The 12,726-nt window shown below is 38.8% G+C and overlaps 1 protein-coding gene across 6 annotated transcripts in view; it reads left to right on the forward strand.

Annotated features, from left to right (window-relative positions):
* UEVLD (UEV and lactate/malate dehyrogenase domains) overlaps positions 1 to 12,726 on the forward strand; it is a 46,296-nt gene that overhangs the window by 25,621 nt on the left and 7,949 nt on the right. For 4 of the 6 annotated variants that reach the window (XM_059068864.2, XM_059068866.2, XM_067038111.1 and 1 more), the window contains 2 exons: positions 5,327 to 5,497; positions 6,547 to 6,720. The exons of 1 other annotated variant lie outside the window; for it this stretch is intronic. In XM_059068864.2, coding sequence (XP_058924847.1) covers positions 5,327 to 5,497; positions 6,547 to 6,720 — 345 coding nt within the window. Of the gene's footprint in view, positions 1 to 5,326; positions 5,498 to 6,546; positions 6,721 to 11,143; positions 11,322 to 12,726 lie in introns of those variants that run through there. One more of the 6 variants, XM_067038110.1, reaches the window with a different exon arrangement.

Here is a 12,726-nt window from a genome sequence, read left to right on the forward strand (position 1 = left end):
TGCTTTAATGATCCTTTTGTAGGCCTTGCACAGAGGATCCCTTGGGGAGCTGGATAGTCTCTTGTGCCTCTCATTTCCAGGTACTGAAGTTCTTAAAGGATCTCTTCACTCTTCCAAATCACTCCAGGAGACTGTTTAGTACATGGACCCTAGAGGTTGTGAGGCCATTTAGGACCTGAGGAAATTATTTCTTCCTATGTGTCTCATTAACCGTCAGTAACTATTGTTTCAGATAATTGAAAGAATAGAATCCTTGGAGTAGATATATAGGATGTGGTACCTGCCACCACGTAAGGAGTTTTAAATGAATGAGCACTGTGTTGGGGCAACTTTCATGTTCCCCTTGTTAATTTTCATTGCATATTCCTAATAATTACTATTACATGAGGTAATTTAAAATATAATATTAGCTAACATCTCAAATATGTTCTATGTTATGGAGAAGTGTGTTAATAATTTTGGGAAAGTAAGCTCATTTGGAAATTTTAGTAATGCCCCATCATGACAGGCATTGATGATCATCCTAGAGTTGTACTTTTCTCCATTTGGATTTTTAAAATAGCTAGTAAAATACTTTGGGGAGTGCTGTGCATATGTATATATGAGCCTGCAAACATGCGTACTATACATACATAAACAAACAGTGTATGCATAGACTAAATCTGGAGAAATACTGAGGAACTGTTAAGAGTAGTTGCTTCAGGAGTCAGATTGGGGAAATTGGTTCTGCACTTGTTTTTTGCACTTAATATTTTTATCCCTTTTTTAATTGCATTAAAATACATATAACATAAATTTACCTTTAGTGACATTCAGTATATTCACAATGTTGTGCAACTGTCACGAATATCTAGTTCCAGAACATTTTCCTCACCCCAAAAGGAAACCCTCTACACATTAAGCAATCACTCCCCATTTTCCCTTTTCCCCAGGAAACCACTGATCTACTCTGGATTTGCTTCTTCTGGATATTTCATATACATGGAATTATACAATATGTGGCCTTTTGTGTCTGGCTTCTTTCACTTAGTATAATATTTGCAAGGTTCATCTATATTGTAGCATTTATCACTCCTTTTTATGGTTGAATAATATTCTGTGGTATGGATATGCCACATTTTATTTATCCATTTATCAGTTGATGTACATTTGGGTTGCATCTTTTTTTTTTTTTTTTTTTTTTGTGGTATTCAGGCCTCTCACTGCTGTGGCCTCTCCCGTTGCGGAGCACAGGCTCCGGACGCCCAGGCTCAGCGGCCATGGCTCATGGGCCCAGCTGCTCCGCGGCATGTGGGATCCTCCCGGACTGGGACACGAACCCATGTCCCCTGCATCGGCAGGTGGACCCTCAACCACTGTGCCACCATGGAAGCCCTGGGTTGCATCTTTTTGTTATTGTCAGTAGTGCTGCTGTGAACATTTTTGTACAAGTTTTTGTTTGAACACCTCTTTTCATTTCTTTTTGGTATGTACCCAGAAATGGAATTGCTAAGTCATATCGCAATTCTGTGTTTAAGTTATTGATTAATTTATAGTATCATTTTGAAGATCATTATTAATAGCACATAGAGGTCTAAATAGCTCTATTTCTTTGAACAGCTTTATAATAATACTCCATCATATGGATGTCTGTCTCCTATTGGTAGACATTTAGTTTTTTTGTGTTGTTTTGTGATTACAAATAATGCTGCAGAGAACATTGTAATGTAATAAAAATCTTTGTGTATTTCTCTACCTAGTAGGATAAAGTAGAATTACTGGGTCAAAGGTGTTTTTAAAATGTATATTATTAAGTTGTACTAATTTATACTCTCACCAGCAGTATATGAGGGTTCCTGTTTCCTTTCTTCTGATTACTTTTATTTTATATTAAACATAGCTAATAGAATAATTATTCTATGATATTATTTTGATCATGTCATTTTCTGGCTGAAAACACTATTATGTTGGTCCCTTATCCTTAATAATAATAATAGATGCCATTTTTTTCAGGGAATCCAGTAATATAAGCTAGATAGTTTACATATATTCCATTACTTTTCTTACTTTATTTTATAGATGGCTGAGAGAGATTGTGGCTTTGGTCACACAGTTAGTAAGCAGGAGTTCCAAACGTGTTTGTTACCAATTTCTTATGATTCACTCCAGAAATCGTATGTGCATATACAAGCATAGATGTTTGGGTGTATGAGTATGTGTATGTGTGTGCCTCAAGAAAAAGTGTTCAATAGTTGCAAATTAAAAAATAAGTTGTTGTTGGGAGTTCCCTGACAGTCCAGTAGTTAGGGCTCCAGGCTTCCACTGCAGGGAGCATGGGTTGGATCCCTGGTCAGGGAACTAGGATCTCACATGCTGTGTGGTGTGGCCAAAAACAGCTGTTGTTGACATATGGAGCAAAGTAAAGTAAAATTTGCTCAACAGCCACTTTTGCTCAAGAACTACTCAGTAGGGCTTCCCTGGTGGTGCAGTGGTTGGGGGTCTGCCTGCCGATGCAGGGGACACGGGTTCGTGCCCCGGTCTGGGAAGATCCCACATGCTGCGGAGCGGCTGGGCACATGAGCCATGACCGCTGAGCCTGCACATCCGGAGCCTGTGCTCCACAACGGGAGAGGCCATGGCAGTGAGAGGCCCACCTAGAACAACAACAACAAAAAAAGAAGAACTACTCAATAGCCACAATTTGCTCAAGAACCACTCAGTAGTGATTCTTAAAACGTGGGTTATGGATTGATCCCTTGTGTGAGAATCACCTGAGGTGCTTTTTAAACTTACAGAAGCCTGTGTCCACCCCAGGCCTATGGAGAGATTAAAAGGCTTTAGAGTAGGAAGGCTTTCTTGCACTTCTGAAATCATATTAAACAGCTACTACTCTGTTTACTTATAAGTCAACCTTGAGGGTGAGGGCATTTCATCATTCAAAGTAGAGGAAGCTAAAGAAGGAAAGGAAAGGAAATATGATTCTGGCAAGATAGGTTGGGGCCAAACTGTAGGGTCATAAATTCAACTGTTCACTGATATTTAATACAGTAGTATGGACAAGCTACCTAATCCTTCCAGATATCAATTTCCTCAACTTTATGAGGGTATAGGACTAAGTTTCTAAATATAGCATAGTGTTGAACAGCACTCTGAAGCCAGTCTGCCTGGGCTTGAATTCTGGCTCTGCTACTTACTTAGCTCTATGACTTTGAACAGGTTACTTAACTTCTCCGTGCCTCAGATTCCTCATCTGTAAAATGGGGATGATATTGCCCCACAGTGTGTTGTGGATTACATTAAATGAGTAAATACAGGTCAAGGTCTTAGAACAGTACCTGGCACATAGAACTGGTATGGAAGTATTAACTATATCCCTTTCAGTTCTAATGTCTTCCAATGCTGAGATTTTGACTCATTACCCGGTATCTATTCTGAACACTAGAACATAGGCATTATTTACTTAAGAGGACTCATTAAGAATCATAATTAAAATCTAGGACTTCAGTTTTTGGATCTACCCCCACAGCTGTGTCAGATTATGAATTAAAATTGGATAATGCATTTCCCAGTGGACACCTTGCACAAGGGTTTCATTCTGCAACTTGTTAGGAAAATGGCCTTATAGGCTTAATTAAGACTATAAACCCTGGAATCTACTCATTGTCTTGCTGAGATGCTAATAATCATTTACACATGTTGACTGAACTGATATCACCCTAGTTACTTTTTTATTTTTCTGTTGTTTCTGATACTGATAATTCTGGCCACTGTTTTGGCATGTACTTCTATAAAACACACTGTGTAATAGAGAGTAATGTAGTTGTAAAATAGCATAAGTATGCTTGAGGATCAGAGATGTGAATTCTGGAGAACAGCTTTTCCTTAGTCATAACAGTTGCTTACATGTGAGCCCCATTAGAAGAACCTAAAACCAAGACACTGGGCTTCAATGTAAGGAAAAGTCAGTAAAAGAAATGAGCCAAGGGCTTCCCTGGTGGCGCAGTGGTTGAGAATCCGCCTGCCGATGCAGGGGACACGGGTTCGTGCCCTGGTCCGGGAAGATCCCACATACTGCGGAGCAACTAAGCCAGTGAGCCATGGCCGCTAGGCCTGCGCGTCCGGAGCCTGTGCTCCGCAACGGGAGAGGCCACAACAGTGAGAGGCCCGCATACCGGAAAAAAAAAAAAAAAAAAAAAAGAAATGAGTCAAGATGTTTTATCTTGATTTAAAGATTTTCAAATAATTTTTTCCCCCTTTGGAGTAGAATCCTTAATAACTAAAACAGATACAAACAACACTATGCTGTGCCTGCCAGCTTTCTTTCCGCTTGTTCCCATTCCTACATGGCCTCTTAGTCACTTTCGAGGAACTCTAGGACTTCTAAACTCGCAGTTTAAAAATCAGTGATGAGGGCTTCCCTGGTGGCGCAGTGGTTGGGGGTCCGCCTGCCGATGCGGGGGACGCGGGTTCGTGCACCGGTCCGGGAGGATCCCACATGCCGCTGAGCGGCTGGGCCCGTGGGCCGTGGCCGCTGAGCCTGGGCGTCCGGAGCCTGTGCTCCGCGATGGGGGAGGCCACGGCAGTGAGAGGCCCGCAAAAAAAAAAAAAAAATCAGTGATGAGAACAAACGTGTGTATACCAAGGGGGAAGGGGGGGTGGGATGAGTTGGGAGATTGGGATTGACATATATACACTATTGATACTATGTATGAAATAGATAACTAATGAGAACCTACTGTATAGCACAGGGAACCCTACTCAATGCTTTGTGGTGACCTAAATGGGAAGGAAATCCAAAAAAGAGGGGATATATGTATATGTATAGCTGATCCACTTCGTTGTACAGTAGAAACTAACACAACATTGTAAAGCAACTATACTCCAATAAAATTTTTTAAAAAAGATGCAGTATATATAAAAAATGGAATATTACTCAGCCATAAAAAGAATGAAATATGCCATTTGCAGCAACATGGATGGACCTAGAGCTTAAAAAAAATCAGTGATGTAATTGATTATAGGTGCATTCTGCCTATAGCATATTATTTATTTTTTCTAAGAAAATTGTGAATTACATAGAAACCTAATTCCCTGTTTGTGGAGTCTGGATCTTGTAATTTATTTTATCTTTTTTGCTCTTTCCTCCCTTGGGATACACTCTTGCTTTCAATCCTCTTTCTGGAGGCAAACCTCAGCACTTTGTATCCTTCCTATGGACACAGGATTGATCTAGAGGCAATTGTGCTAAAAGCTGTCTAATTGTGGAAAAGCAGAACCTGATTATCATGAACAAGAACTTGGTTAAAACCTTTATCTTGAGCTCAGACTGTTTCTTTTTATTCATTAGATTTGTCTGCCTCTGCTCATTCCAAGGTGGTGATCTTCACCGTCAACTCTCTGGGTAGTTCTCAGTCCTACCTCGATGTGGTACAGAGCAATGTGGATATGTTCAGAGCCTTTGTTGCAGCTCTGGGACATTATAGTCCACATGGCATCCTGCTCGTTGCATCTCAACCAGGTACAAGACTTTATTTTAAATAAATTTGGTGGTCCAGTGTATCAGTAGAATTGCCATTTCTGATAAAAGTCATAAAACAAGGTTATAAAGGGACAGCCAGAGCATTCAGTTACATTGCTCTTATGATGAACAATGCAGTATTTTCCATATCCTGTCAACCAGTTACTTCTTCTGACTGGCATTAACTAGAAGGTTACAATTTACAATTTTTCATGTAATATTACTATTAATATGTTCCAGGTTGTTAGCCATGCCTTTCTCAGTGAGAAGATAGTTAAACACCCAAGAGAAAGATGCAGTAGCTTATAGGAAGGATCCTTTGTTAACTCTGAAGTGTCATAAAATGTTAGTGAGCACACCAGAGTGCATTTTTAACATTTTGTATTTTAAATTGTTTCTCAAATTATTTGAGAAATTTTTTTCAGAGAATTAGGTGGTACTGGGCTCAAATTGGTGAACAGATTTTTTTAAAATGTTCCCAGTATAGGAGTATGTTATGAATTTAACTTGTTTTCCTATAGCAATTGATTGAGGGATGTTGGTCTAATTCCTGACATCCTTTTGGCACATAAGAAAAAAATAGCTGCATTTTTGTTGATAATGCTGTATAGCATGGTAGTGGTATATGAATCAGTATTTTAATTTAAAGATAGAAATTCAGCTTAAGCTAGATATAAAAGAGAACTTGATCAATGAAAAATGTTATTTTCTGGTTTTCTGTACCCAGTTTTCATCTTTCTTGCTTAACTGCTCTAGGAAATTATCTGTTTTCTACTCTTAAAGATTTACATTTAACAGCAAAGTTATGTAAAATCATGCTGAAACCTGGTTAGTTGTTTTTAACTATTAATTGAAATTAAAATATATTAAATTTATATAATATATAATAAAATTAAAAATATGTTATGCTTCATAGTGCATTTAGGACCTAAGAAGAGTATATACAAGTTTTAATATACTTATTAAAATAATAAATATTTTGTTTAGGAACTAGGCTAGAAGTATATTTTTTAAAATATTTATATTTTCACCTTGTATGTAATATTTAGTGGAAATCATGACCTATGTGACGTGGAAACTGAGTGCATTTCCTGCAAATCGAGTGATTGGAATTGGTTGCAATCTGGATTCACAGAGATTACAATATATTATTACAAATGTTTTGAAGGCACAGACTTCAGGAAGAGAAGTATGGGTTATTGGTGAGCAGGGAGAAAACAAAGGTAAGAAATACATGTTTATTAGTTATGTATATTGATAAACTACATCACCAGAGGCCATGATATGCACAGTTCTAGGGACTCGAGAATTGTGGCGCTTAATTGGCTTTCCTTCCACATTTGAGTGCCTTTTGTGTGACAGGCCCTGTATTGTGAATATACTCTGCAACCATGTCATTCTGATTGTGTTTACTTTTCTGTAAGCAAAAGGCAAAACCCTCTTAGGTTATATATTTTTATTTATCTTTTTGTATTTTGTATTTGAATTTCAGCATCCAGGATCAATTTAAAAGTTTAATTTTCTGGAGAGCAACATTTACATAAACCCTAAAGCATATACAGAACTCTTTCCTTTACTCTCCCATCCTGCAATCTTGCTTACCTTTCCCTAAGTTCAGACTTTCTCCATAGGTACATACCTCCTGTCTGTTTCTCACCTTTGTGTGTGTGTGTGTGTGTGTGTGTGTGTGTGTGTATGTGTGGTACGCGGGCCTCTCACTGTTGTGGCCTCTCCCATTGAGGAGCACGGGCTCCGGACACACAGGCTCAATGGACATGGCTCACGGGCCCAGCTGCTCCGCAGCATGTGGGATCTTCCCAGACCAGGGCATGAACCCGTGTCCCCTGCATCAGCAGGTGGATTCTCAACCACTGCGCCACCAGGGAAGCCCTCTCACCTTTTTAAACAGAATTTTCATTCTTTATTTACCCTATGGCCGTTTTTTTTTTACCAGCTACTTGCTCTCTGCTCTGTCCCTACCACAGAAAGCATTCATAAAATACAGTCCCCTGGATTTGAAAGCCCTTTTCCTATCCCAAAAGAATGCTTTCCCTATTTGATTAAAGAATCTCTTTTTTCTTTATTTTTCTCTCATGCTATAAAGTCAGGTTGGTTAGGTGATAAAAGTGCTTTATCCTAAGTTTGTTTATTTTTATTCATTTAAACAAGTATATGAGTGTCTACTCTTCTCACCACTATATAAGATGTTAGTGTGATACAAAAGAGACACAGAGCACAGTCTCTTCCTTCATCATACTTAAAAATTATTTTAGGGCTTCCCTGGTGGTGCAGTGGTTGAGAGTCCACCTGCCGATACAGGGGACATGGGTTTGTGCCGCGGTCCGGGAAGATCCCACATGCCGCGGAGCAGCTAGGCCCGTGAGCCATGGCCGCTGAGCCTGCGCGTCCGGAGCCTGTGCTCCGCAACGGGAGAGACCACAACAGTGAGAGGCCCACGTACCGCAAAAAAAAAAAAAAATTATTTTAGAGCAACAAGAAAAATATTTACAAGATGTTTTGGCTAACAATGAAAGTATCGGATACTATTTGATTAAGTGCCCAAATGAATATATTTTAGACTTACGGTGCTTAGACACTTATCAGTGAGCATTTAACATGGGTTGAAATGACTGGAGAAAATTCTGTGCAGGCCATCATTGAACTGTACTTTGGAAGAATGAATAGGATTTGAATAAATAGCAAAGAGTGGGACAGACATTCCAGGAATGGGAAGACAGGCAAAGGCACACACTTAAGTATGGCATGTTCATGGGATAAAAATATCTACACTGGTTGTTGCAGAGTTTCAATCAGATAAACTTGGTTGCTGTCACGTTTTGGAAATCCTTGAATACCTGATAAAAAGTTGGAAAGTGATTCTCAGGCAGAGGGGAACTATTAAAGGTATTTGAGCATGTGGGTAATATGCTAAAAAGGTAATTTGGGGAAAATTAATCATTGCTTCCTCATTTAAAGTATATTACTATTACTCTATTCAGCCTGTAGGTGCTGTAGGGTAGAGCACAATGTAGAAAAGAACTTCTCTGCCTGTAAGGAAGTGATCATTTAACTGGAGAACTGGAGGAAGATTTTAAATCTGTATAAATCTACACTGGCTACCTAGAAAGTCCAGTGCTAGAAAGAGTCAGGCTATAGAATAAACCTTGACTAAACCTGACAGTGTGATTCAAGCAGAAATAGCTTTTCAGGCTCAGAATGCTTCCTAACACTAAACACTAATCAACAGAACCAGAAAAGGGGAGCAAATAAGAACTTGGAGCAGATGTATTAGAGTAACAAATGTCTAGGGATTCAAACAAACTCAAGGTCCCAAATTTTACTCACTACTACCATTTGAGTTCTGGTCCATGTTGATCTCCTGCTTGCCTGATTATTGCAGATCTCCCAGTTAATTTGCTCTTTTCCCTCTAGTCTACCCTGCAAATGATGCCAAATTAATAATGATATTAGCTGAAATTTACAGTATTTACAGTATGTTTCACATATTAATTCAATGTTCCTAAGTCACGTTCCTCTTTTCAAAAACTTTCACAGGCTTCCTCTGACCAAATTATTAAATTCTTTTGCTTGCCATTCAAGGAGTCCCAAAATGCAGTCTTAATCTTCCTTCCCAATTACAGTTATGGAGAGAGTCATGTTATTAGAGAGCTGGAAGTGACCCAAGGCATCATCAATTACAGTTTGTTGTAGGGAGGCAGCAATGGATGCAGGGATGGTAAGAGTGACCTCCCCAGGAGCCTGTAGCTTTTCAGGTCAAAGCGGGGCTAAAACCCAGGTCTTGTGCATCTCGGCCCCACCCCACAGCTTTGCTTCAGCCACAGGGACCTTTGCCCGTTGCATTTACCTTTCCCATAATCCCTTCTCTTTCTCTCTCAGCATATTCAAATCTCATTCTTCAAGATCTAGGTCAAGTCTCCCTTACCTTACCCTTTGAAGCTTTTCCTGATCACATCATTGCACAGTGATTCCTTCATTCCTTTGAGCTAAAAGCTCTTGCTAGCTATGTGGTAATTAACCATATATTGTCTCAAGATATTTATTCTTTTGTTAAACTGTTGTTTATTCTGATCCAATTTGAATTTTGTGTGTGTACCTTCTTATTGAAAGAGTAAATTATTAAGCTGTTCTTTTAGTTGAAAAAGTCGTACATTCACATTGTAAAAGGATTAAATAGTACAAAAAGATATGTAGTGAAAAATAAGTCTCCCTTCTATGCCAGACACCCAGTCCCTCTCTCTAGAAGCCGTGCAACCTTGCAGAAATGTTCTGTTTATGGACAAGCACATGTATATGAAATATACATAATACACCATTCTCCTGGAAATGATTGCATAATAACATATATAGATCTTGCTCATTCTTTTAAACTACAGGATATACCAAAATTTATTTAACCAGTCCCCCTAATAAGTTATAATTTTTGAATGAATAAGAACATTTCACCATATGGTTATATTACTATCTCAAATTGTAAAGGGAAAATAAAGGATGGTGTGACTTGATAAATAGACCTAAGGTACGTGCTGACTGCTGTTGGAGCTACATAAATGAATAAGAACCTGACCCTGTTTTTAGGCAGCTTGGAGTCTAATATAGGAAATGACTATAATAAAAGGCAGTGTTGACTTGCAATAAGGGAGGTCCAAGGGAAGTAAGACAAAAGCACAAGGAAGGGAGCTCTCAAGTAGGAACTAGAAATAGAGAGATGTAGGTGCATGTGAATTGAGATCACTTAAATATAACATTATGTAATATTTGACACATATAAAAGAATACGTATAGCATATATGTATGTTTTAAAGCATCATAGTAGAACAAACATTCATGAATCCATACTCAATTAAGAACAATACAGATACCATTGAAGCTACCTATGTACTCCCCAACCCATCTCCCTATCTCCCTTCTAGGTACTGCTATCAGATCACTTTTTTCCTGTCTTCTACTTTGTTTCAGAGACAGTTCTATCCACTGATAATTACCTTGGTCTTGAAGCCAGAACTGGGTTAGCGGCTCCCTCTGCTGGTTTCATGTATGGACACCAGTTGGTTATATCTTTGCATAGGTGACACCACAGTAATAGCAAAATTAGAATTATTTTTTATTGAGTATTAAATGCTTTGCATATCTCATTTAAAATTTAAAAACACTCCATGAAGGAGGTGGTAGTTTTCCAAATCAATATGTGAGGAAGTTTAAGATTCAATGAGGTTAACAATTTGTTCAAGGTTTACACATTTAGTAAGGGCAGAACTGCAATTTGAGCCCTGGTCTGACTCCAAAGCTGTACTTTTTCTTGCTGTGACTTAATTAGATAATTTATCTTAAGCATTTAGTACAGTGCCTGGCACAGAGCAAACACTCATTAAACACTCATGGTAGCTGTTACTACAATGATCAAGATAGCGAGATGGTGATGAATAGAAAATTGGCACAGGGACATGGAAAACTACACTTTGAAATAATTCAATATTAGGGTTTAGAAACAGAGTTATAAGAATAGCAGATATGTAAGTGAAATTATTCTCTTTAAGTATTTCAGAGACAAATGACAGTTACAGCCTGGAGGAGGAATTACATGACATATAAGACCCTTTAGGATTTGTTTCGTGCTTCCTTCCTCAGCCTCGTCTTCTGCCATTCTGACAAGCATTTTATGCTTGTCAGATGATCAACTTGCAGCTTCCCGAAGGGTTCATGCACTCTCATGCCGCCTTGCCTTTGCACCTGATGCTTCCTTTCCCTGAACATTCATTAATTTGGCTAAGTCCTGCTTACCCTTCAAGACTGGGCTTGAGGGCTTCCCTGGTGGCACAGTGGTTAAGAATCTGCCTGCCAGTGCAGGGGACACGGGTTCGAGCCCTGGTCCAGGAAGATCCCACATGCCGCGGAGCAACTAAGTCCGTGTGCCACAACTACTGAGCCTGCACTCTAGAGCCCGTGACCCACAGCTGCTGAGCCCACGTGCCCCAACTACTGAAGCCCGCGTGCCTAGAGCCCGTGCTCCGCAACAAGAGAAGACACCTCAATGAGAAGCCGGTGCACTGCAACAAAGAGTAGCCCCTGCTCGCCGCAACTAGAGAAGGCCCGCGCATAGCGACGGAGACCCAGTGCAGCCAAAAATAAACAAATAAAAGTAAATAAATAAATTTTTTTTTTAAAAAGACTGGGCTTGAGTGCCACCTCTCCCAGGAAGGCTTCCCTAATTCTCCAGGTTAAGTAAGTTTATGTCTCTATTATAACCACTATCACACTGTGTTATAATTGCATATTTACTTGTCTCTTTGCCCCGCCAGACTGTAAACTTCTTGAGTTTGGAATGGCCTCAGTAAATATGTTTTGAAATTAATGAATGATCCTGATACTATCTTGTTGTATCCAAAGGTCATTCATACTATGCCCCACCAAATTAGTCAGTAGAACATGTGCTTTGGAGCTGCTATTTTTAGCTGTGATATTGAAATCATATGTAAACTGCAGATAACTCCTTCAAATGGTGTTTTACAAACCCAAGGGCTGGACCTCAAAACAGAGTGTTAGATCATCTGCTTTGGGCATCAATCTTACCTAAAGGATAGGTGTTATATGTAATGGAAAAGAGAGATCACATGGTCATTTTTTATTAAAGTTTTTGGGGTCAGGGGATTACTGTGTTTAAGGAGTAGAACCAGAAAGATTAGGATTGATTAGATGCATTATTTGAAAGGGATTCTTAAACTAGGATAAAAATACATTTAGGAAGTGTGAAGGATTGGGCAGTAAATGAACAAAAAAATGAAATAATTCAGTCCATCTAAACTTAACTGAAAATCCTAATGACTGTGTCAGAAGCAAATTTGAACATAGTGAAGCTTTCTCCCTCTCTCCAAACATTGTTTTCTCATGGCTCTTATAAGTCCGAACCCAGAGGAAGATAAGACGTGATTATGTGTGTAATATATAATGGCAGTAATACTCATAATTAAATTCCAGACTTCTTTGTGTCTTTTGTCTTTTCTTATACCTACCTTGCCCTTTTTATTTATCTTTCCAAGGTCTGTAAATGTCGTGTTCCATTTAGCAGACATTTCTCTGCAATTTTCTGTATATTGTGAATATACTAATAATGTGCCAAAATTTTGTTTTAGAAAATAATTCATGTATAGTCCTTCCATTCAAGTGAAACATTTTTTTAAACCCCTTAATTTGTCCACATGTATTTATATTTT

Source organism: Kogia breviceps, chromosome 7 (genome assembly GCF_026419965.1).
Source record: "Kogia breviceps isolate mKogBre1 chromosome 7, mKogBre1 haplotype 1, whole genome shotgun sequence".
Lineage (NCBI taxonomy): Eukaryota > Metazoa > Chordata > Mammalia > Artiodactyla > Physeteridae > Kogia > Kogia breviceps.